Source organism: Myotis yumanensis, unplaced genomic scaffold (genome assembly GCF_028538775.1).
Source record: "Myotis yumanensis isolate MYYU_CA2020_CCGP unplaced genomic scaffold, mMyoYum1.0.hap1 SCAF_1, whole genome shotgun sequence".
Classification (NCBI taxonomy): domain Eukaryota; kingdom Metazoa; phylum Chordata; class Mammalia; order Chiroptera; family Vespertilionidae; genus Myotis; species Myotis yumanensis.
The window spans coordinates 30,724,563-30,751,420 of record NW_027223752.1 but is presented as its reverse complement, the minus strand read 5'-3'; the positions used below and the strand labels follow the sequence as shown (position 1 = coordinate 30,751,420).

Sequence of the window (26,858 nt, the reverse complement as noted above, 5' to 3'; positions counted from 1 at the left end):
CTGCCTCTGAGCCCTGAATCATTCTCCCAGTCTTCTCAGATGGCTAACTTCACTTCCTTCGCGTTACCTCATGAGTCACCTTATCAGTGAGGCCTTGCCTTCCTTGACTCCGATCCCTTTCCTGTCATCTGGCACTAAGCCGTTAGTAAGACATCCCCTGAGGGCTCCTGGACTGTGAGAGGGCGCAGGCCAGGCTGAGGGACCCCCTCCCACCCCCAGTGCATGAATTTTCATGCACCGGGTCTCTAGTAATACCATAAAAGCCCCACAAAACCTGAATGTGGATGTGAGGGATATAAATAATACAGTTCTACATTAACCATGGTGAGCTCACTAAGTGCCACATGCTGTTCTTTGTTGTTGTTGCTGAATCCTCACTTGAGGACATTTTTTCCACTGATTTTAAAGAGAGTGGAAGGGAGGAAGGGAGGGAGAGAGACATAGATTGATGTGAGAGAGAAACACTGATTAGCTGCCTCCCACACTTGCCCCAATCCAGGCCGAGGATTGAATCTGCAACCCAGGTACGTGCCCTTGACTGGGGATCGAACCCTAGACTCTTTGGTGTGTGGGCAAAGCTCTAACCATTGAGAACACCAGCCAGGGCTGTTATGTTCTTTATAAAGATTTTTAAAAATATTTTTTAAAGTTATTTTTATTGACTTTTAGAGAGAGGGAGAGAGAAGGAGAAACATCAGTGTGATCAGCTGCTTTCTGCATGCCCCGTTCTGCCATTAGGTCGATTTGGTTGATTTGCATATTACGCTTTTATTATATAGGATTTTTCTGCCATTCTTTATACTTTAGTGACTAATAAAATATCCCTTTAAAATAAAGGGTGCTATAGAGGAGATACAATTGACACAGGATTTTTATTGATAATTACATGTGTTCATGGTTTAGTTTTAGCAAGTCTTAGTGCTAATGTTCTCAGTGGTACCTTCCAGGTCTATTAGGGCACACTATCTAGAACAGCAGTTCTCAACCTGTGGGTCGCGACCCCTTTGGGGTTCGAACGACCCTTTCACAGGGTTGCCTAAGACCATCGGAAAACACATATATAATTACATATTGTTTTTGTGATTAATCACTATGCTTTAATTATGTTCAATTTGTAACAATGAAAATACATCCTGCATATCAGATATTTACATTATGATTCATAACAGTAGCAAAATTGCAGTTGTGAAGTAGCAACGAAAATAATTTTATGATTGGGGGTCACCACAACATGAGGAACTGTATTAAAGGGTCGTTGCATTAGGAAGGTTGAGAACCACTGATCTAGAACATCAGGCCTGATTTGTTTAATTTTGACTCTGCTATTGATAATGTGATGTTAAATAAGTTTATGTTTTGTTTATCTCCTTAAAAATGCATTCTGTGCTCTAACCGGTTTGGCTCAGTGGATAGAGCGTTGGCCTGCGGACTGAAGGGTCCCAGGTTCAATTCCAGTCAAGGGCATGTACCCAGTGGGGGGTGTGCAGGAGGCAGCTGATCAATGTTTCTCTCTCATTGATGTTTCTAACTCTCTATCCCTCTCCCTTCCTCTCTGTAAAAATCAATAAAATATATTTTTAAAAAATGCAATCTGTAACTTAAAAAGATCTTTGTACATTTCATACTTTCCAGTTATCATGGGATCATTGTTCCCATTTTACAGTTTCTTTTCTTTTAATATATTTTTATTGATTTCAGAGAGGAAGGGAGAAAGAGAGAGAGAAACATCAGTGATGAGAGAGAATCATTGATCGGCTACCCGCACTGGGGATGGAGCCCAAAACCCAGGCATGTGCTCTTGAGCAGAATTGAATCCGGGACCCTTTAGTCCACAGGCCAATGCTCTGTCCACTGAGCCAAACTGGCTAGGGCTCCATTTTACAGTTTCAGTGCTTATCCAAGATCACAGAAAGTTAAATGACAGACCTGGAACTTAAAACTCAGTTTTCTAATCCCAAACATGTTCCAGTTAACTTTCTGTTCTTCAAATTGTCGCTTACATCAGAAAAGTGTAAAATCATAATACTGAAAGGAGATAGTGTATGAAAAAAAATTCTGAGAAAGAAAAATATGAAGTTTATGTATTCATTTTTGCACCGGTGTATTTTTTTTTCAATCCAAAGAAAGAGGAAAAGAATCTTACTAAGTTTTTTAGCTATAAAGAAGCCCTTGTATAAGTATATGCTCTTGTTGTTTATGAAAAAGCTAGAGGCCCGGTGCATGAAAATTCATGCACATGGGGGGTCCCTCAGCCCAGTCTGCACCCTCTCACAGTCTGGGACCATTGGGGGATGCCCATCTGCTGGCTTAGGCCTGTTCCCCGAGAACAGATGATCTAAAAGAAATAATCATATCCTTGGGTAAGGATTTCTTAAAAAGGTAATGGTTGCATGAAAATTCACTGGGGGACTCCATCTGCAGGTGCACGGAACGGCTGGACCCGCCTGGGGGCAGGCCTGGCTGCGCCGCATGCCTGTTCCCCCTCCCCCCCCGTGGGGCTGAGGGGACTGGGCGTCGTCATCTTGTGAGGGCATGATGGTCAATTAGCATATTATCTCTTTATTATATAGTATGGGGATAGTTCCAAATTTAAATTAGACTCGATGAGGTTTTTTGTGGATTAATTGAAAGGTGGTCTTTTATTTCTCTTTTTGAATAGTGGATTTGTTAAATACAAGAACAATCTTTTAATATTGCGGCCCTTTTTTAATATTATAGTTTGTGATCTACCATAATCCTTTTGTTTACTTTTACTGTGCCTATTAAAATTATTTGTAAGGTATTTTTCTGAAGCAAAATTTTGATGGGTAGCGTTCTTTTTCCTTGACTTGTCATAATTCTTTGCCAGAAGTCAGCCTCCATTTCATTTCTACTGACATTACAGGAATATACTAAAGCTAGAGGAAATTAAAAATATATTTTTCAGAATAGTGAAAAAAATTATTTTTTGTTAATCTTCACCTGAGGATATTTTTTCCATTGCTTTTTCAGAGAGAGTGTGGGAGGGAGGGAGAGAGAGAGAGAAAAACATTGATGTGTGTGCCTCCTGCACACACCCCAAAGAAGGTGGGAGTGAACCTGCAACCCAGGGATGTGAGTGTGCTCTTGACTGGGAATTGAACCCTCAACCTTCCATGTGCAGGCTGACACTCTAACCACTGAGCAACACTGACCAGGGCCAGAATAGTGAAAACTTATCTTTTGATTTGGTACAGACTTAGATCCTTTATGTGGATTAGCTGAGCACTTTTTGCTTTCCTAAGATACAAAAAATGTTTTTGAAGTCCAAAATTCATTTATATTGTATATTAGAGCAGTGATTTTCAAATCTTAGTGTTCATTGGAATCCCCTGGGAGAGTTCCTGATTTTTTAGGAATGGGATGGGGCCACATAATTTGCATTTCTGACCAATTGCCAGATCTTGCCAGTGCTTCTGGTCCAGGGACCATAGTTTAAGAAGCATTATATTTGAGTTAAGAAATAAAGGGACTGACATTAAAGAAAAGCTATTAGTTATAAATTGAATACTCAGTGGTTTTATTTTTAAAAAATTATTTAAAATATATTTTAATTGATTTTTAGAGAGAGAAGGAAGGGAGAGGGATAGAGAGATAGAAACACCGATGCGAGAGGAAGTCACTGATTGGCTGCCTCCTGCATGGCCCCCACTGGGGATCAAGCTTGCAACCTGGGCATGTGCCCTGACCAGGAATTAAACCGGTGACCTCTTGGTTCCTGGGCTGATGCTCAACCACTGAGCCATACCAGCCAGGCAGAATACTCAGTATTTTCATTCATATTAGTTTATTCTGATCTAAATTTTCTAGTCTGTAAGGAAATAAATTATAATACCTTTTTAATTTAGAATGGAAAATATCAGTCATTTGTTACCTAAAAAAGAAGCCTTAAAGTAGTAAACCATGAAAAGGTCAATAATGATTCTCTATATAAAGCAATTGCTGAAGAACACTTATATAAATCCATTACCTTCAGTCACTAAATTAACAACATGAAAATGTGTCTGATCTTTTTTTTAAAAAATATATTTTATTTATTTTTTACAGAGAGGAAGGGAGAGGGATAGAGAGTTAGAAACATCGATGAGAGAGAAACATCGATCAGCTGCCTCCTGCACACCTCCCACTGGGGATGTGCCTGCAACCAAGGTACATGCCCTTGACCGAAATCGAACCCGGGACCCTTCAGCCTGCAGGCCAACGCTCTATCCACCAAACCAAACTGGTCAGGGCGTGTCTGATCTTTATAAATGAAGTCATCTGCAATATTTTTTCTAAATTAAAAACATTAAATGTAAAGAACTTTGTTAGAAACTCATAGATTGGCAGAACTAACCTCATTTTAGATGATGATGGGTCACTTTTTTTAAGTGTGAGAAATCCTAAAAAATTCAACAGAAAACAAGCCTACAAGCTATTTAAAGTGAGGATTAAGTACTTGGGATCTTGAGGTGAAAAAAAAAAAATAAAGGAATGATCTAAATGTAAACTGAATTGGGTTCATAGGTCCAATCAGCCTTTGACAGTGTTGTTGTACTGTTTATAGTATGAGTTTGTTTTCCCAGTTATGTCAAAGTGAAGTAAGGAAAAAAAGAACTTACAATCTTGGTGACCTCCAGAGAAAAATGCTTGCTTTGTATGAGAATAAAGTCAGAAATCCTTGGCACACATCTTAATAGTTTGTTAAAAAAAACCCAAAACTCTAGTTCAAGCCTACCACAATAGCCCATAAATGTTAAATATTATCTCTAACCAGTTAATATTCACTGTTCAGGGAAATGACTGCCTTCCTTGATGTTAGAGTAATAGTGAAAGCTCTAACTCTAGGGAATCAAAAAGCTTGGGCAGGTGCTGGATGGAATTTTGTGTGCCGTTGGAAACATATTGCCTATGATTAATATTTTCAAGTTTTCCACATAACTTGCCAGTTCTTCAGTTAAGCTACTCTAATAGTTTTTTGTACAGTGTAGGCTTAGGAACCTCACATTTCTAATTGTAGAAATCCAAACAGTACCTATAAAGTCTTACAGGATTGCAACTTTTCTTATAAATTTATAAATAAACTAGAGGCCAGGTGGACAGAATTTGTGCACTCGGGGGTTGGGGGGGGGGGGTCCCCCAGCCTGGCCTGTGCCCTCTCACAGTGCAGGAGCCCTGCCCACCCATCCGGGCTCCTCGATGGATTGCCCCAAAGAGGTAGGCTGGAGCCAGGGGCCCTGCCTTTGTGGTGCGTGGAGCCGCGGGACTCTCAGGCCTCGCTGCACAGGGTAGCCACTGGGCCCCACCTCCCCACTCCATGCAGAGTGGAGCCGGGAGGCGGGCCCGGTGGCCAGCGGCACCAGCCTCCTGGTGATGGATTGTGATGGCGTGAGGGCATCACAGCGTGACGACTACCTAGGCTTTGAGGGCATCACAGGGTGATGACCACCTAGGCTTTTATTAGTATAGATAATCATTTAAAGTAAGTAATACTATGTAGCCTATCATATCAACATAATGGAATACATTGTAACTTTTTAGGAATGTTGCCTGCTATTCCATGGGAATGTATTCATGAAATAATATTAGATGAGTAAAGTAGGATGCACTCTTTGTGAACATTCATTATAACTGTACATACGTGTATATGTTGAAAAACATTGCAATTTGGGGTATAGTAAGAATAAGTTGTTTTCTTTGTAAAATCACCTAAATTCATATTCAACAATACAAAATTATAAATTTAAGTGTGACAAAACTGCCATGAACAAAGTCGTAAAATAAACTGATCAAAGGCTGGTAATGCATAATGACAGATATATCTTAATATACAAATAATTCTTCTGAAGTCAAAAGGAACATGAATAACTCAATGACATTACCAAAGGATATGAGTAATATATATGGCAGAAGAAGGAATAAAGGGGCAATAAATATATAAAAAGACTAGTTGATCAACCTTTCTAATAATCAGATAAAGAAATGGCCCTAGCCGGTTTGGCTCAGTGGATAGGGTGTTGGCCTGTGGACTGAAGGGTCCCAGGGTCAATTCTGGTCAAGGAGGGTGCGTGAGGGAGGCAACCAGTGGATGAGACACATTCACATCGATGTTTCCCTCTGTCTCTCCCCCTCCCCTCCACTCTCTCTGAGAATCAATGGAAAAATATCCTTGGGTAAGGATTAATAACAGAAAAAAATGTCTTATTTTTCACTTATCAGTAAGGATTGATACCCATTGCTACTAAAGGTGTAGGGAAAATAAGCATTCTCATGTGCTTCTTATGAATTCGTATTTGGAGTCAACTGAGTCTGCAAATACATGTACCCTTTGGAGACAATTTGGCAATTAAATCTAAAAATGCACATACCTTTTGACCTAGCACTCACTTCTAGGATTTTATCCTAGTTAGAAACATTACCACAAGAGTGCCAAGAAATATAGACAAGAATATTTATTGAAGCATTATTTGTAATAGTAAGAATTTGGAGATAACCTCAATCTTATGTTACTTATGATTTACCCAGTCAGTAATTTAAGGTAATGGCTAATAATAGGATCTATTGACTAAACTGTCTGAATTAGTATCTCTCTCTCTCTCTCTCTCTCTCTCTCTCTCTCTCTCTCTCTCTCTCTCTCGCTTTCTCTCTTTCTCTCTCAAGCCCACACCTTTCCCCACATCCTTCTTTCCCCAGAGTGCACACTCTCTCTCACTCTGGCATACCCAAGCCTTTCCCTCTCACCCCAGGTGCATTCTCTATGCTTCCCCCCACCCCCAAGCTCCTAGCGCCCTTCTTTTGCCTCTGTAACTTATTTCCTGAGTCCAAACAGCCCAGTTAGCTCATTTCTTCCACAACTCACTTCTTCTACCTTTATCTCACACACACACACACACACACACACACACACACACACACACACAATCTCTGCTCTAGAACTTCTTAGCTCTGTGGTCTTTGGCAGATTATCCGGTCTCTCTAAGCTTCAGTTTCTTTACTTGTTAAACGAAGTTTACAATATTAATAAATTGCATCTTAGGATTAAATGATAACTAACTTCAGTGCTTAGCATAGTGCCTAGCACATACATGGGTCAATAATAATTATTACTGTGCTGGTATTACAATATTTAAGTTTGAGGTATATTTATATGTACTGGCATCTGATATATTAAGTGACAGGAACATATTGCATGACAAGGCTTTGAAAAAATCTAAAGGTACACCAGATTGCTCACTATGCTCACGTTGTGGGGCAGACATTAGGAGAACACTTACTTTCTATGTTATACGCAGGTTTATAGCATAAAAGCTTTTGGAAACTTGTTTATAGTATTTCTTTTATTTATAGATATAAACCTTTAAAAGACTGGCAGAAAACAAGGTTAAAAAAGAAAACAGGCAGGCACTATACTGTATTAAAAACACTTCCACAATGTTTGCTGCTTGAGAATTACTAGCCCTGCTTGAGGGTCCACATGCCTTGGGTGACTGGACCTAAACTTGCATCAGGTTCCGGAATAAGGGGAAGGGAGAAGAATGAAAATGACGCCTCTGACATAATGGTGTAGGAGCTCGCCTCCCACATACCACTTCCTGTGGGGCCCCGCCCTCCCTGAAACGTACAACATTTATATAGTGAGTAATCCTTCCCCTCTGCCTCAGAAATGAAATCATTTATGATGGCTACAAAACTCTTTTATTAAAAAAATATATTTTATTGATTTTAGAGAGGATAGGAACAGGGGAGTGAGAAACATCAATGATGAGAGAGAATCATTGATTGGCTGCCTCCTGCACGCCCCCCATTGGGGATCAAGCCCGAAACCCAGGCATGTGCCCTTGGCCGGAATCGAACCCAGGACCCCTCAGTCAGCAGGCCGATGCTCTATCCATTGAGCCATACCAGCTAGGGCAAAACTTTTTTTTTTTTAACCTTAAAAATAGCCTTTAAGGGTAAACTATGGAGGCAGTAAAAAGATCAGTGGTTGCCAGGATAGAGGATGAAAGGAGGGATTAAGAGGCAGAGAATAGAGGATTTTTTTTAAAACATTCTCTTTTTTAATTTTTCTCATCGAGAGGAAGGAGGGAGGGGAGAGAGGGGGGGGGGAGAGAGAGAGAGAGAGAGAGAGAGAGAGAGAGAGAGAGAGAGAAAGAAAAAGAAAGAAAGAAGAAAGGAAGGAAGGAAGAGAAAGAGAGAGAGAGAGAGAGAGAGAGAGAGAGAGAGAAAGGAAGAAAGAAAGAAGAAAGGAAGGAAGAGAGAGAGAGAGAGAGAGAGAAAGAGAAAGAAAGAAAGAAAGAAAGAGAGAGAAAGAAAAAGAAAAGAAAGGAAAGAAACATCGATGTTTGAGAAACATCATTGGGATTGCCTTCCACATGTGCCCCAACTGGAGATCGAACCCAAAACCTGGATATGTGCCCTGACCAGAAATTGAACTGCCACCTTCTGGTGTACAGGACAACCTTCCAACCAACTGAGCCACACTAACCAGGGCCAGAGAAGAGGATTTTTAGGACAGTGAAGCTATTCTACTTGGCATGATGGATACATGTTACACATTTTTCAAAACCCATAGAATGTAAAACACCAAGAGTGAACCCATGGAGCTTCATTATATACTTCTGACAGTATTTCTTTTAATTTTTCCATAATAAAAAGTTTTTTAAAAAGTAGCCTTATCCCAGACTGGTGTGGCCCAGTTAGAACATTGTCTGTGCACTGCAAGGTGGTGGGCTTGATTCCCGATTGGGGCACATACCCAGGTTGTGGATTCAATCCCCATTCCAGACACATGCAGGAGGCAGTCAATAGATATCACTCTCTCATATCCATGTTTCTCTCTTCCTCTCTTGTTAAAATCAATAATAATAATAAACATATCCTCGGGTGAGGATTAAAGTATACAATTTGATAAGTTTTGACGTGTATATATCCTTGAAACAACCACCACAGTCAAGATAATGAACATAATCATCACCCTCAGAAGTTTCCTCATGCTCCTTTGTAAACTTTCCCTCCTGCCCCTCCCCAACTACTCCTCATCCTTAGGTAGCAACTAATCAAATTTTTGTCACTATAGTTTTGGTTTCCTAGAATTTTATATAAATGAAACCATATGATACACACCCTTTTGTCTAGCTTCTTTTTTTTTTTTTTTTTTTTTAAATTGATTTCAGAGAGGAAGGGAGAGGGAGAGAGAGAGAGAGAAACATCAGTGATGAGAGAGAATCATTGATCGGCTGCCTCTTGCATCCCATACTGGGGATCGAGCCTGCAACCCAGGCATGTGCCCTGACTGGGAATTAAACCATGCCTCCTGGTTCACAGGTCAATGCTCAACCACTGAGCCATGCTGGCCAGCACATGTTTTTATTTATTTTGAGTAAATACCTAAGAGTAGAATATGATTCACATACCTGAGAGTAGAATATAATCCAAGAGTAGAGTTGAGTATTTGACTTTTAAAAAAAATCTTATAATCATTCTTAAATCCTTTCTTTTTTAAATATATATTTTTATTGATTTCATAGATGAAGGGAGAGGGATAGAAAGATGGAAACATAAATGATGAGAGAGAAACATTGATTGGTTGCCTCCTGCACATCCTCTACTGGGAATCGAACCTGTAACCCAGGCATGTGCCCTGACCAGGAATCGAACCTGTGAACTTTTGGTTCATAGGTCAATGTTCAACCTCTGAACCACACCATTAGGGCAAATATACAGTGCAGTAGTATTAATCTATATTTACATTGTGGTGCAACAGATCTCTAGAACTTTTTCAGCTTGCAAAACTGACACTTTACCCACAGCCCCAACAACTACAGTTTTTTTGAATTGGACTACTTTATTTTTATTTTTTATTAAAAATTTTAATGTTGGCATTATTATAGGTGTCTTTCCTCCCCCTCCCCCTTTGCCCATCTCCACCCACAGAGTTGGACTACTTTAGATACTTTATATTAGTAGAATCATCAATGTCTTTTTGTAACTTGCAGATTGCACTTACTATTATGTTTTAGCATGTGATAAGATTTCCTTTTCAAGGCTGAATAATATTCCACTGTTTGTATACACCACATTTTCTTTATCCATATTTTTTTTTGTTTTTCGTTTTTTTAAAATACATTTTTATTGATTTCAGAGAGGAAGGGAGAGGGAGAGAGAGATAGAAACATCAATGATGAGGGAGAATCATTGATTGGCTGCCTTCTGCATGCCCCCTAGTGGGGATCGAGCCTGCAGTCGGGCATGTGCCCTTGACTGGAATTGAATCCGGGACCCTCGGTCTCCAGGCCAGCACTCTATCCACTGAGCCAAACGCAAGGGCTCTTTATCCATGTGTTCATGGGCATTTGAGTTGCTTCCATCTCTTAGCTCTTGTGAATAATGCTGCAGTGATCACAGGTTTGCAGATACCTCTTTGAGATACTGATAGCAGTTCTTTTGGATATATACCCAGAAGTGGGGTTGCAGGATCATATAATTCTTTTTTTAGTTTTTTTTGGGAAACTCCATACTGTTTTATAGCAGCTGCACTATTTTTGCATTCGTAACCACAGTGCACAGGGGTTCCAATTTTTCTGCATCCTCACTAACACTTGTTATTTTCTATTTGTTTGTTTTTATAGTAGCATTCCTAATGGGTATAAGATGGTATCTCATTATAATTTGATTTGCATTTCTCTAATGATTAGTAATGTTGAGCATCTTTTCAGATGCTTGTTAGCCATCCTATATAATAAAAAGCTAATATGCAAATTGTCCCTACGGGCGGGAGTTCGACTAACTGGGAGTTTGACGTGCACTAACCACCAGGGGGCGGCGCGGAACATGGCGGGCGTCGGCGACGCGGCGCTGGCAGCAGGCGGCAGTGGAGGCACTGCCGGCCCTGATGGGCCCCGACCAGAGCGGGACAGCGGCGGGATGGTGGAGCAGGTGAGCGGGTAGCACTAGGCCAAGGCGGGGATGATCGGCGAGCAGGCAGCGCCAGGCCACGGCCCTCATTGCTGGCCAGGCCTAGGGACCCTATCCGTGCAAGAATTTTGTGCACCAGGCCTCTAGTTTGTATATATTCTTTGGAGAAATGTCTGTTCAAGAGTTTTGCTTATTTTAAAATTGGGTTGGCTTTTTGTTGTTGAATTGTAGGAGCTCTTTATATATTTCGGATATTAACCCCTTATTAGATACAGTGGGGCCTTGACTTACGAGTTTAATTTGTTCCGTGACGGAGCTCGTAAGTCAAATTACTCGTATGTCAAATCAAAAAGTGAACGAGTGAGACACGTGATGCTGGGCTGATGATGTGGCGTTCACTGTGACGTTCGCTGCGCCAACTAGCGGTGGGGTATCTGAAGCTGGCTCGTAACCCGAATTTTAGCTCGCAACTCAAAGTAAAAAATTGGCCGAGAGACGGCTCGTATCTCGAAAAACTCATTAGTCGGGACACTCGTAAGTTAAGGCCCCACTGTATATGATTTATACATATTTTTCTCCCATTCCATGGTTGACTTCACTCTGTTGATTGTTTGTTTCTTTTTTTTTTTTTCCAACACAATTGTTTCATTAGCAGTTGTCTGGGGTTAGAGATAAAGGCACGAAGATCTTTGTGGTGATGGGACCATCCAGCGTCCAGAATACAGAGTGGACACAGGGAGGCACATCGGTGAGACGTGCCTGAGCACGTGTCTTGGGTGGTAGTATCCTGGAACCACTGAAGCTACCAATGTTATGGGAAACTCGGTGAAGGGTACCTGGGCCCTCTATGCTCTTTGAAAGTTTATATGAAAATGGAATTATCTGATAATATGTGTGTTTTTAAGTGAGCTGTTTTCATAGTTTGCCCAGTGTTGATTGTTTCTTTGCTGCACAGAAGTTTTAAAGTTTGATGTGGTCCATATGTCTATTTTTGCTTTTGTTCTTTAATTTTTCTTAGCAGTATTTTGTAGTTTTCAGTGTACAGGTATATTTGGGATTCCCCAAGATTATGCTCAGGTTCAGTTTTTAGCTAGAAGGATTCACAGAACTCAGAAAAGCTGTTAAATTCACTCTTCCAGTTTATTGCAGTGAAAGGATACAGATTAAAACTAGCAACAGAAGAAGGAATATAGAGCAGGATCCAGGCACAAGCTTCTAGTTGTCCTCTCCCAGTGGAGTCATGGGAACAGTGTTTAATTCTCCCAGGAACATGTGACCACATGCATGGAGTATTGCCAACCAGGGAAGTGCACTTAGCCTTAATGTCCAGGAGTTTTATTGGGTATCACATAGACATGGCGGACCATAGTTCTCTAGCTCTTCCCAAAGTCAAGCAGATACCACATGGGCCAAGACTCCCACCATAGATCACATTGTTAGCAGTGTGGCCAAGGCCTCATGTAAACAGAAGCAATATATCGAAAGGGCTTAGAGGTTATCTTCCAGGAACAAGGCCAGATCTTTCTTTGTCATGTGCAGGGTTTGGACACTCCTGACCTGCTGAGTTAATCCTTTATTGTACAGTAAGCTTTTCACATCTTCTCATTCTTCTCATTCTTCAGGTCTCAGATCAAATGTCACTTCCTCAGAAAAGTATCCCATGTAATTTTTTAAAATCCTCATCTGAGGATATGTGGTTGTTTTGATTTGAGAGAGAGAGAAATATCGATGTGAGAGAGAAATATTGATTGGTTGCCTCCCATACATGCCCCCACTGGGGATCAAACCTGCAACCTAGGTTATGTGCCCTGACTGGGAATCAGACCAGCAACCTTCTGGTGCTTGGGACAATGCTCCAACCAACTGAACCACCCAGCCAGGGCCCAAGTATTCTTTCTCATATCACCCTGCTATAGTACCATCCCACTTTGTAATTATCTTGCTTATTATCTATCTCTATCCTGAAATCAGTTCATGAGAGCAGAAACCTCTTCTGTCTTGTTGAATACTATATTCTTGGCACCTAGTACCTGGCATTCACTGATTTTTAATTAAGGACTTGTCGAAAATAGGCACTCTTTCTATTTTGCGGAGTCTTTAAACTGATACAACTCATAGGGAGGGTAATCTGGCAATAATCAGTATCTCTACTGCATGAGTACTTTGACCCAGCAATTTTACTTCAGGGAATTTATCCTACAAATATGCCCCCACACGTGAAATAAGTTAATAGGGGGCATTCTGATTGCAGCAGTGTTTGTAATGGCAAAAACGTTCAAAGCAAATTAAATGTCAGTCATTAAGGGATTGGCCTAATAAATTAATTTATGTACTGGCTATATAGATGATTAAAAATTGTTTTTAAGAATAAGGATGTTCTGCCCTAGCCAGTTTTGCTCAGTGGATAGAGCATTGGCCTGCGGACTGAAAGGTCCCAGGTTCTAGTCCGATCAAGGGCACATGCCTGGGTTGCAGGCTCATTTCCCGGTGTGGGGGTGGGGGTGGGGAGGGCCTGCAGGAGGCAGCTGTTTGATGTTTCTCTCTCTCTCCCTTTCTCTCTAAAATCGATAAAAGCATTAAAAAAAAAAAAGAATAAATGGTGTATTTGCATATAACCTAAAAAAAAAAGAATAAGGATGTTCTTTGTGTACTGATGTAAAAAAATCTCTAGGAGATTTTTAAGCAAAGTGCAGGGCAGTGCATTTATTCAGCTACTACCATTTGTGTGAGAAGGGGGAAGAAGCTATGTATTATATTTGCTTGTATGTACATGAAGAAACTCTGATAAACTTTGCAGAGAACAATGACAGTGGTAACCTGGGAGATTAGGAAACTAAGTAGATAGTTAAGTGGGAAACTTTTTATTGTACACCTTTTTATACTCAGATTTCAGAACCACATGAACTGTTTAAATAAGTAAATTGTACTTTAAAAAATGAAATTAAAACATATAGTCAATTTTTAAAAATAGTATCTAAAGTACTATAAAGAGGGAGTGTGTGTGTGTGTGTGTGTGTGAGAAACAGTGTTCTAGTTTCCCATATCAGCTTCTGGGGGTGGGGCAGGGTGGGGTTGGCTAATGTTCTTTACAAACCAGAACATCCAGTTGAGTAATGTGAATGAGCATGCTATGATTGCCTCTTTCATGCTAGACTTACTCAGTTAAACTGTTCATATAGCCTGATGGGACAGCTCTAGTGCCATAGGAAGAACACAAATTTTGAAACAAGAAACTTGAATTTGACTCTGTCTCTGCTGATTTCTGGCTGTGAGATTTTGGACAAGTTGTTTTAGTGTTCACCTACTAACTCCTCTCAACATCTGAAAAGAATGATTGAGATATGTGAGAGTGCTTTGTACATTATCAAATACCATATAATGAGTTGTTATTAATTGTATTTTAGTTTATTTTGTGCATAATTGACCTGTCAAGTTGGTCATAATTCTATTGCCAAACATTAGTCACAAACATAACATCCTTAGCATATTTTTCTTTCCACAGCTGTTGTATTACATTAATGACCAGTAAGTTCATACTGTTCCTACTTTCCATCTACACTCTCTCCCTGAGAGTTCATTCATTTCCATAACTATAGAAACTAATGACCTCCCCCAACTTTCTTCTGAGCTTGAAATTCTTATTAACTGCCTTTGGACTTCCTGCCCGAGTGTGAATACTTTACATTTACCTTCTCCTTCCTCCAGTCTGCTCATCTGGGGTCGCAGTCTCAGTCAGTGTCATCATCACCCTCCTGCTCTCTTACGCTAGAAACCTCCAGGGTCATCCTTGACTCCTTCCTGACCATTCACAAAGCCCTTCAATTCTGCTTCTGAAGTGTGCCTTACACATCCCTGTTTCCATCCCCACTCAGTCAAGTTTCTTAGAAATAAGTCATAATCTGATGTGTCACTTCCTCAACCTTGAGACAATTTTTATGACTTTCTGTTGCCTACAGGACGAAGTCTAAAGTCCTTGGCATGGCAAACAAGGTTTTTTACAACCTTTCCTAAGCTTTCCTTCCACCAGCCCTGACAGACCCTGTTCTCCAGCCACCTCTGGAGTACTCACTGGTTGTCTGTCCAGCACTTTCACATGTCTGCGCCACAGTTCATGTGGTCTCTGCCTGGAGCCCACTTACCTTACATTCACTCTTGAAGTTTCTGTTCAAAAATCATATCTTTTATGTCGCCTTTCTTGACCACACAGAATTATAGTCCTGTAGCACTTTATTTTTATCTCTAATATAATGTTTATTCTATATTGAAACTAACTTAGGGACTTCTTAAGGATAGCAAGCATCTAGATCTTATTAACTTCTGTATTGCCACAGAAGAGTACCTGGAATATAGAATTTTTATAATTACCTGTGGGATAAATATATTGAAAGTAAAGTAAAAGAGAACTCAGCTCACAGTCTACAGAGCTCTTGTGTTGTCTTGTGAACAGCAAATTGAGGTGGTTAAGAACTTGATTTCTGAAGTCAGGCATATGTGGGTTCAAACCCACTCTGTAACACTAGCTGTGGCTGTTCCTTACCTATAAAGTGGCGATGATGGGGTATCTGTGAGAATTAAATGTCAAGTACATGTCAATCCTTGCTACATTATAATAATTTTAAGCTATTATTAAGTGTGTAATGTATTTTTAATGAATAATGGTAATACTCTATTAGGTATATCTGTAGTCAGAAATGAGGTATGAGAATAACATGTTTTCCTAAGAGAACCCTTTCTCAACCAAGCTGATTACATCTTCCCAGCAACAGTGACTATCAACCTGTTCTGTTATCAGTGAGGAGGGAGAAGAGTATCTGTTATCTTTCCTGTTATCTATTACTAGAGGCCCAGAGCGAGAATTTGTGCATGGGTGGGGTCCAGCTGGCCCTCCCTGATTGGGGCCCATAGGGCCAGGCCTGCGGGTGGAGGGGGGGGGTCACGGGTGGTTGGCCGGCTGGCCGGCTGGCTCCACCCCCAATTGGGGTGTTGGGGGCTGGGCTGGCCAGGAGGGGTGCCGATTGGGGCCTGGATCAGGCTGGTTGGCTGCCGCAGTGTGTGTCATAGCCACCGGTCATTCCGGTCGTTCTGGTCATTCTGCCGTTCTGGTCACTGGGCTTTTATATATATAGATTTTTATTTATTGTTATTGTTAGTGCCCTTGGGATTCATTCTACCCTTTATTAAAAACTGAGTTTAGACATGAACAGGGATACCAAAAAGGAAATCAAACTTGAAAAATAAGAACGGAGAAACCCAGGATAAGGATAAAAGTAATACAGTGGTATTTGGATTAAGAGTCCAAGGAAAGTAGAATCTAAGAAAGGTTCTCTTTCATTCCATAATTCATCAAGTATTATTGTCCCCGACTCTATTCAGGGCACAGTGGGAACAGGGCAAGGATATTATAATTGTTTAAGGCCTAATTTCTCACTGTAAAGATTTTTTTTAAATTGCATACTTGAGATAATTGTAGATTTACATGCAACTGTAAGAAATAATTACAGAGAGATCCCTTGTACATCAGTACAGGATTTTAAGTCTTATTGGTAATGAGGTGTGATAGTTCTTTGTATAACTGGTGTAAAATCACGGGTAGAAAGCACTTCATGAATTGGAAAAGCTGGGATTTCTCTGGGTGAAGCTGCAGCAAATAAAGTTCTTACGTAGGTGTCAGTTTTAAGCCAAACCTCAAAGGATGAGTGTAATTGTATTAGGTTAGGAATGGAACGAGAGAGCGAGGAAAGCCAAGATCCAGGTGAAAGGGAGGACCTGGGTTCCTTTAGGGAATTTGGTAAATAATCTAGATTTCTTAACTGCACACTTCACTTCTTATAAATTGGTTCTCTTATCTCAAGTTTTTAGAACTCAAGTAATTGTGAGCCTATTGTTAATCTCAGGTCTGACTGTTACATTTTCTGTTTTTGATATAGAATAATTTGATTCTGCTGAGAGTCTGACTTACTGAAAAAGTTTTTCTTTTGCTTTTAGAATGACAGTAGAGAACGGCATGAGCACAGCAACGAAAGGCGGAGGCGGGGCAACCCTGAGCCATTATCTAATGGAGGACCTCAGGGTAACACACTGCAGGTGGTGGAACAAGATGAAGAAGAAGATGAGGAGCTGACACTGAAATATGGCGCCAAACATGTGATCATGCTCTTTGTCCCCGTGACTCTCTGTATGGTGGTGGTGGTGGCTACCATCAAATCCGTCAGCTTTTATACCCGGAAGGATGGGCAGTTGTATGTATGAATGTTTTGTTTTATTATTCTCAAGGTCATCATAGCTTTTCTTCATTGCATGTCATTATCTTGAAGGCCTCTGCCCTGAAGGGGCATGAAGGCTGGAGAGTTCTTTCAGTCAAAAGCAATTGAGAGTGAGGCGTTATTTATTACCTGATGCTTTAAGTCAGTGGTTCTCAACCTTCCTAATGCCATGACCCTTTAATACAGTTCCTCATGTTGTGGTGACCCCCAATTTCATTGTTACAAATTGAACATAATTAAAGCATAGTGATTAATCACAAAAACAATATGTAATTATATATGTGTTTTCCGATGGTCTTAGGCAACCCCTGTGAAAGGATCGTTCGACCCCCAAAGGGGTCACGACCCACAGGTTGAGAACCGCTGCTTTAAGTAGAAAAAATGAAAGCTACAGAATTATATTTCCTGTATGCTGTCACTAAGGGCTGAATTTATTTGTAATGAGCCAGTAAAGCATTAAATAGTAATCTTTCCCATCTCAGGGCCATTGAGCCCATTATTCTTTGCATGGAATGTTCTTTCTTTTTCTAATTTAGGTGGATTATGTCCTAGCATCCTTCTGATCTTGGCTTAAATGTTAATTCCAAATATAAAGGCTCTGATCCTACTAATAAAATTAGGTACTTTCTTATAGAAACCTGTTCTTTTTCACTTATAACAATATGCAAATATAAATTTATTTACATGATTTACTCAACACCTGGTTTCCTTCTGTACTGTGTTATCAGAGCACTTTGTTTCCAGGATGAGGTATGTAATAAAAGTTGTTAAATGAAAGGATGAAGAATTCGTACAAACTGGCACGCTCTACTCTTAGGGAACTGTTGTGTAGATTCTCTGGTGCTGTTGGTGTCAGCCCTTGATTCTTATGTCACCTAGTTCTGTCTCTAGGACCCTAGTGGGGCTCAAACAAGTTTTAAATGGATTTTAGAATTTGAAAGTGGCAAATACCTGAAAAACTACATGGGGTTCTGAAAGCCAAGGTATTAATTTTTGAAAGAAAGACTAAGACAATGAGTAACGGCAAATAGAGAAAATAGCTAAAAGAGATTAATATTCTCTGTATAAATTAGATTTAACTTGGTTACATATTATAGAACAGGGATTAGTAAGTCATAGTCCACAGAGCAGCTCTGCTTGTCACCTATTTTTGTAAATAAAGTTTTACTGGAACACAACCATGTCCATTCTTTTATATATTGTCTCTGCCTGCTTTTATAGGATAATGGTAGAGTTGAGTGGTTGCAGCAGAGGCCATATCACCCACAAAACTTAAAATATATACTCTCTAGTCCTTTGCAGAAAGTTTGCTTACCCCGTTATAAAAAATCAAACAGCTAGTTTAAATGATATACATGCTTTATCTCTCTTTGATGGAGTAGTGCAGAGCTGGTCAGTCAGTTTGGAATAGTGGCTTCACATTCATCAAGGATTCAGGCTCCTTTCTTCTTTATTGCTATACTCTAGGTTATCTCAGGGTCTATACTCTAGGTTATTATCGGTGCTGGAGCCCTAGCCTTCATTCAGACAGCAGGAAGGAGTAGGGAAGAAAAGGACATAAAACATCTCTCTCAGCAGAATTAACTCTTTCTTAGAAGTTCCACACAATATATCTGCTTATAACTCATTGGCCATTACTTAGTCTCATGGCCACACCTGACTATAAGGGAGTCAGAACTAAAGTCTTTTAGCTGGGAACATTGGCACCAAGAATAAACGTGTTTTTGTGTGAATGAGAAACAAGGGGAAATGGATATGTGACATTATCTCAAGACAACCCCAGTTGCAGTCACCCTGAAGATGAAAGATAATAATTATAAACCATATTACTTCCTCTGACTATCCCTTGTATCCTCAGTAGTTTATATGGCAGAATCTGGTTCTTTAGCAAATCCTAATAAGCTGTGGAGAAAGAATATTTGATGAGGTAATTGTTTCAGGATAAGCATCCACTAGATGGAGTCAGGGTCTGGTTCGCAACTCTCCATATCTTAGACATCTTTTATTTTGAAGCACTATTTTGACAGCTGTTTTTCTTAGGTTAAAACTTCTTGGCTAGGTTGATGAGATGGGCAGAAGTGATATATCATTTGAATCAAGGAAACAAAATTCAAGTTGGAGAGAGTATATGGCTTGGGATATCTATCCACTAACACTTATCTGGGGCTTTGTGTTTGGTTTTGTTCTAGAATCTATACTCCGTTCACAGAAGACACCGAGACTGTGGGCCAGAGAGCCCTGCACTCGATTCTGAATGCTGCTATCATGATCAGCGTCATTGTTGTCATGACTATTCTCCTGGTGGCTCTATATAAATACAGGTGCTATAAGGTGAGCATGAGAGACAGAGCTTTGCTTTCCACCATATTCTTATGATTGGGTTTTCTATCTATACTTTACTTGGTCTAGTAAAGAAAAAGGTCTTAACCCTGGCTGGTGTGGCTCAGTGATTGGAGTGACAGCTTGCAAAGGGTCGCAGGTTCGATTCCTGGTCATGGGCACATACCTGGGTTGTAGGTTCATTGCCAGCCCCAGTCAGGAGCATGTGCGGGAGGTAATCAATCGATGTGTCTCTTTCACATTGATGTTTCTCTCTCTCTATCCCCCCCTTCCACTCTCTCTAAAAATCAGTGGAAAAAATATCCTCCGGTGAGGATTAAAAACAACAAAAAATACATATTAAAATAACAAATTCAGCCCTAACCGGTTTGGCTCAATGGATAGAGCGTCAGCCTGCGGACTCAAGGGTCCCAGATTCAATTCCGGTCAAGGGCATGTACCTTGGTTGCGGGCACATACCCAGTAGGGAGTGTGCAGGAGGCAGCTGATCGATGTTTCTCTCTCATCGATGTTTCTAACTCTCTATCCCTCTCCCTTCCTCTCTGTAAAAAAACCAATAAAATATATTAAAAAAAACACACACAAATTAACTTATTTTACCTATTGACTTGAAAAGATTAATCTAGCCTTTTTTTTGTGAAGTCACTAAACCAATATGTGTCAATAATGATTAGAAAAAGTTTCTAGACTTTGATTCAGTAATTTTGCTTTCATGATTTATTCTGAAGAAAGAACTACAAATGCTGAAAATATTTGCATGCTGGGATATTCATCCTAGCACAAATTATAATTAAAAAAAAAAGAAACACTGACAAATTCATGCATAAGGAAAAGGTTAAATTGTTGGTTCATCTATATAAATATAATATTACTGCCATTTAAAAATATATTTGGTGGCAGAATATATCTGTGACAAAAAATTAAGTGTTAAAATGCAGAATGTAAAACTATTACTACTTGGTTCTGATTTTTAAATTCTGTTGTTGTTGTTGTTGTTAACCCTCACCTGAGGATATTTTTTCCATTGATTTTCAGAGGTAGTAGAAGGGAGGGAGGGAGGGAGGAAGTGGGGAGGGAGGGAGGGAGGGAGGGAGAAGAGGAGGAAGGGAGAGGGGGAAGGAAAGTGAGAGAGAAACATCGATGTAAGAGAGACACATTAATTGGTTGCCTCACACATGTGTCCCAACCAGAGTGGGGATCAATGCTCCAACCCACTGAGCCACCCAGGCCAGGGCAATGCTATGTTTCTAAATAAACAACATCTTCATGTTCCCTTGCTAAAAATCAAAACAAAACAAAATAACAAGGTAAAAAGCATTTCTCAAAAAGGATGAGAATTTCCAATTTTTAATATTTACTCCAGCCTTTAATGTGGAGCCTAATATGGAATAGCAGTATACATCTTCCACTCGTTAAAGCTTTTCTGTCCTATGATATTGTATATACTCTTTAAGTTTTGTAACTTGGATTATTTCAAAGCTCAGGCTTGTGAGTATGAAGGGGCACGATGCAAATAAGGAGATATCTTTCTGCTCAAGTTCTGTTGTTTTTTGTTTTTGTTTTTTCCAGATGCAATAGAGTAAGAGCTCCCTTTAGAATATTTTGTTGAAGTGGAAGTATTTAGAGGGAAATGTACAGGTATCTTCAGGTTACTTTGATAAGTAGGAGAGATGGATAGAAATGTTACAAAGCAAGTGTAGCAAAACGTGAGTATAGAATTTAGGTGGTACATGGGTGTTCACTGTAAAAATCTTTAAATTTTGCTGTGTTCAAAATTTTTTTATAATAGAATGTTTGTGGAAGAACACCAGAAGTTAAATCTGATAAAGTTTTTAAAGAAAGACAGCAAAATTAAGTAATTTTTCTTTTTTTATTTCAGAGAGGAAGGAACGGGGAGAGAGAGAGAAACATCAATGATAAGAGAGACTCATTGATGGCTGCCTCCTGCACGTCCCCCACTGGGGATCGAGCCTGCAACCTGGGCATGTGCCCCTGACCAGAACCGAACCTGGGACCCTTCAGTCCTCAGGCCAATGCTCTATCCACCGAGCCAAACTGGCTAGGGCAAAGTAATTTTTTTTTTTTTAACCTTATGCTAACATGAGCTCAAGATCTTTTTTTTTTTTAAATATATTTTTATTGATTTTTTACAGAGAGGAAGGGAGAGAGATAGAGAGTTAGAAACATGGATGAGAGAGAAACATCGATCAGCCGCCTCCTGCACATCTCCTACTGGGGATGTGCCCGCAACTCAGGTACATGCCCTTGACTGGAATCGAACCCGGGACCCTTCAGTCTGCAGGCCGACGCTCTATCCACTGAGCCAAACCGGTTTCGGCCAAAGTAATTTTTTAAAAAGAATTCATAATCACAGATCACCTTGGGTGATCAAAACAGAACCACAAGAGCAAATGAACATAAATCCTAATCATATCTAGACTTTGCTAGCTTAGAGTCTGATTATCTGAACAACTGGATCTGGAGGTTAGGGTTGGGAGATTTAGAAAAAATGAAGACAAAACAATATTCTTGATTTAGAGGTTTTCTTTCTCTCCTTTTTTCAAGGTTCGATTTGATCTGTTCTGGTTAAGAGATATGTTTGGAAATGTTATTAAGTAGCTCCGTCTGTCATTAAGCAATAAAGTTCATTGAAATTAAGCAAATAATGGTTCTATGCACCTTGGAATAATTTCACTTTTGGTTAGAAGTTCTTGACAATTTATCATGCTTATTCTGTTTTTAAAAACTCTGCCGGGAGACGGTCCATCCTTGCTGCTTGATACAGTCGCTGCAGAGAAGAAACATCTGCACAGCATATGTTTCAAGGGACCTGGCATATATAGCATATTGTTCTTAATATGTTTTCTCTCCTTAGCGCCATGTGTTTTAACCAAGGTCACCTCCCTGAGAAAGGTTGTTTCCCCAGGTGGGGATTTTTCCCTGAGGTTAGGGAGGGGATACAACCCCTTAATTAAGTGCCAGGCGGGTAGTTAAGCTACATAATCTTTACTCCCTGGAATGGAGATAAGAAACGCCCTAACCGTTGTAATAGAAATTGACAGGATTAAAATCGGCTGGTATAAATACGGATGTAACAAGACAATAAACATCAGATCCTCATCAGATCCTAACCAGAACCTAGCCAGAGAACATGGCAAAAGATCCTGGACAGAACCTAGCTACAGAACTTCGCTGGAGACCGGAACTTCGCTGGAGATCCTGACCAGAACTCGGCTGGAGTTCCTGGCTAGAGATCCTGGCTAGGCAGCTGATCAACTGAATGCTGTCTCCGTGTCATTCCTTTTTCGCCGACTCCGTCCTCACCTTTGGGGACCCCTGGACCTGCTGGGGTTGGACCCCAGCAAAACTCCATGCTTTTAGGTTGTATAGTATTTTCCCAAATATGCCCATTACATGAAATTATCATTTAAAATTTTTATCTTGTATAACAGATTATAAAAATCAAATTCTGATCTATTTCTCACATTAATAAACTGAACATGAGTAATAGACTAATATTTATATAGTACTCTGAATTCTGCGTGATAATGATTTTCAAAGAATTCGTAATAATAATACATTTGTAATGGAAAATAAATGTAGAAAGCATTGCAATACTTATTGAAACTTAACAATCTGAATGGTTTTGTCAAATGGTTATGTAGTTTAAAAAGCCTATTTTCTCTTACAGTTAATGTGTACATGCAAAGGTCATCTAACTGAATAGCTGATTTTCCAGTTTATTGAATGTTATTTATCAATGATCTTATTTCATTTAATTTGTTATTTATTCCAGGAACACTACAAATTTCCTCCACTGAAAATATTGCTGCTTTAAAGTTTAAATGTCAACTGTTGACCCTATTGATAATTTGGCATTTTAGAATTCATTGTTTTTAAAATTTTATCTATTCCCAAAGGAATGAGAGTCTATATATGTCTTGCTGAAATTTCTATTTACCATTATGAGTTGTTCAGCCCCAAAGAGTTCTATATAAAAATGCACTGAGCCCTAACTGGTTTGGCTCAGTGGATAGAGCGTTGGCCTGCAGACTGAAGGGTCCCGGGTTCAATTCCAGCCAAGGGCCCATGCCCAGGTTGTGGGCTTGATCCCCACCAGGGGAAGTGCAGGAGGCAGCCGATCAATGAGTCTCTCTCATCGTTGGTGTTTCTTTCTATCTCTCCCTCTCCCTTCCTCTCTGAAATCAATTTAAAAAATACATATATATATATATATATTTTAAAAAAGAAAGAATGCACTGAACCCAAAGCCATATGTGTTCAGCAATTTGAAAAGAATAACATATGCAGAAATAATATACTATTTTTGAAGAAAGAAATTTGCAATTTATTTTGGTCATGGGCTCTCTTATTTATATTGAAATTCTTTTCTAGGTCATCCATGCCTGGCTTATCATTTCATCTCTATTGTTGCTGTTCTTTTTCTCATTCATTTATTTGGGGTAAGTGGTGAAATACTTAGTCTATTTTTCAGAAATTAATTCTGTTAAAGCCATGTCCTTTATTGATGAATTACTCTTAAATTATAATTGTTTCCATATGTAAGTCATACTTGGTATATATAAGACAAGTTAATATAAGTAGGGATATTCTTTTATTGATCCTTGCTTATAATAAGTAGAACTGAAAGAACTCAAGACTATAATCAGTTCTAAGTCTTTTTTAGTGAAGAACTTACCTAATTATTTTAATAAAGAATTTTTTAAAAGTCTATAAATCAGATTGTTAAAGGATTTCAAGAAAGTGTATGCATGATTTAATTGCTTTTCAATTTTTTATATTGTTTTATAAGTTGTTTTTTCTCTCAAATGAAATCTTATTTGAAAATTTCACATATAAAATAGAAAAAGTAGAACTATCTGTTGAAAAGAGTAGAGAGGCTCAGAGATTTGCCAGGTTCAGAGATTTCTCAACCCCAGTGACTGAATCAAGTTTGTAAATCATTGGGATAGATCTTATATTAGGAACAGAAGCAATAAAACTAATACATAAATTGCCCCAGCCTGGTGGCTCAGTTGGTTGGAGCATTGTCCCTTCCACCAAAAAAAGGTTGCAGGTTTGATTCCAGGTCAGGGTACATACCTAGGTTGCCAGTTTGATCCTGGGTTGGGCACGTAAGGGAGGCAACTGATTGATGTTTCTCTCTCCCCTCTCTCTCTGCACCCCTTTCCCTTCCTATCTCCCTAAAATCCATAAGCATATCCTCAAGTGAGAATTTAAAAAAACAACAACTAATGCATAAATGGAAAAGTTTGGTAGAGGCATTGGGAATAAGGACAGACAAAAGAAACAAATGAGAGAATCTGCAAGAACTCGGTGGTTTTCTAGAAAAAAAGAAAAGTTCAAAACTGCCACTGAAGCAGTAGAAAATCTAAATAGAGGTAAAGAGAAACAGCAGAAAGTTATTGAAAAGGTTTCCATCCTACCTACCAATTAAAATAGTACCAGGCACAAATAGTTTCATATTAAACCTTCTAGGACTGGAAAATTCTAATAGTATTTTAACTGTTCCGAAACATAGAAAAAGAAGAAAAGCTTCCAGAATCATTTTATGAAGCCAACATAACATTGATACAAAAAAAAAACAACACCCTATAAATTATAAAGTAAAAGGAAACAGTAGACCAATTCCATTTATTGATAGAAAAGGAATAACTAAATATTACACAGGATTCAGAAATACATTGGAGGAAAATATATTATGACCAAGTGGAGTTTGTTTGCAGAACGGAAGGTTGTTTCATTATTAGCAAATTTCAATATAAGTCACTGTGTTACTAGGCCATCATCTTTACATGCTAAAAGGCATTTGATGAAATTCAGCACATGTTCTTGATCAAATCCTATAAAAAACCAAACATATGATTACTTCTTTACCATCATAAAATGTATGAATCTCACCTAAAGGTCATTATCACCTCATAGGGAAGTAGAGGCATTCCTATTAATGTCAGGAACAAGATGGGGATTTCCTTTATCACTATTCACTGCTATTGTCTGCCATTGCTCTGGAGGGAATAGTAAACACAACTAAATGAGAGAGAAATAAAACAAGAGCTATAGAATTTGTAAAAGATGGTTAAATTATCAATATTTGGAGATAAAATGATCGTTTACTTGGTTTCAAAACTAACCAAAAGACAATTATAATCACTAAGTATAGTTGGATTAATATTCTAATCTGGTAAGGTTGCAGGGAAGTAAACAAACACACAATGGTGTATAACTTTTTAAAAAATATGTATTTATTTCAGAGAGATGAAAGAAGAGGTTGAGAGGGAAAGCTCAATGATAAGAGAGAATCAATATGCTGCCTCCTGCATACCTCCTACTGGGGATGAAACTGTGAACCGTGACTTCCAGGTTCATGTGTCAATGCTCAACCACTGAGCATACCAGCCAGGCTGGTGTATAACTTGTAAGAGCAGTTTGGCAAAGCCATTAACATTTTCAATGTATATGCACTGAACTTAGTAATTTAAAAGATAATAATTGTAGAATTGTTTCTCTTGGCAAAAGAATGGAATCAGTCTAAATATCAGTCAATAGAAAACTGATTAAATATATTATGGTACATCCATACAAAAAAGCCATTAAAAGAATGTGGCAGCTCTGATATACTAATGTGGAAAATTCTTCATTATTTTAGGAGGAAAAAGCCTGGTATAGAACAGTGTAATAATATGCTGTCATTTGTGTCTAATAAAGAAGTGTATATATGATATAGATGCTCTCTAAAAGGATACACATGAGCCTGGCTGGTGTGGCTCAGCGGTTGAGTGTCGAACCGGGAAACAAGAGGTTGTTGGTTCGATTCCTGGTTGGGGCACATGCCAGGTTGCAGGCTCGATCCCCAGTAGAGGGCATGCAGGAGGTAGTTAATCGATGATTCTCTCTCATCATTGATGTTTCTATCTCCCTCTCCCTTCTCTCTCTATAAAAATCAATAAAAACATATTCTTAAAAAATCTACTTATATAAAGACCCTGGGTGTAACATTACGTCCTAAAGCTCAACCAACCAGAAGGAAGTCAGTCCTGCAGGGGTCATCTTGGAAACGGCTGCGCCCTCCCACAGCTGTTTTCTGGGGGGCGAGGTTTCAGGCAGGAACCCGCCCTCAGAGCGGAGTGTGGAAATACTGAGTCCTGGGTTGCCTTGCCAAGGGCTGTACCCTCCCTGAGCTGTTTCCCACGAGGCCTGAGGGAAGAACCCACCCTCGGAGCGCCAGAAGTGCCCAGCAGCCGTCAGTCCTGGGTTGCTGAGGCAGAGGCCACAGTGTGGTAGAACTCTGGGTCTGGCCCAACAGGGGGCATGGCCGGCCTT

General features: G+C 39.5%; 1 protein-coding gene across 2 annotated transcripts in view; it reads left to right on the top strand.

The window, feature by feature from the left end:
* Positions 1-26,858, top strand: part of PSEN1 (presenilin 1) — a 67,910-nt gene that overhangs the window by 16,526 nt on the left and 24,526 nt on the right. For both annotated transcript variants that reach the window (XM_070417145.1, XM_070417139.1), the window contains exons 4-6: positions 16,897-17,150; positions 19,364-19,505; positions 23,910-23,977. In XM_070417145.1, coding sequence (XP_070273246.1) covers positions 16,897-17,150; positions 19,364-19,505; positions 23,910-23,977 — 464 coding nt within the window. The remainder of the gene's footprint in view (positions 1-16,896; positions 17,151-19,363; positions 19,506-23,909; positions 23,978-26,858) is intronic.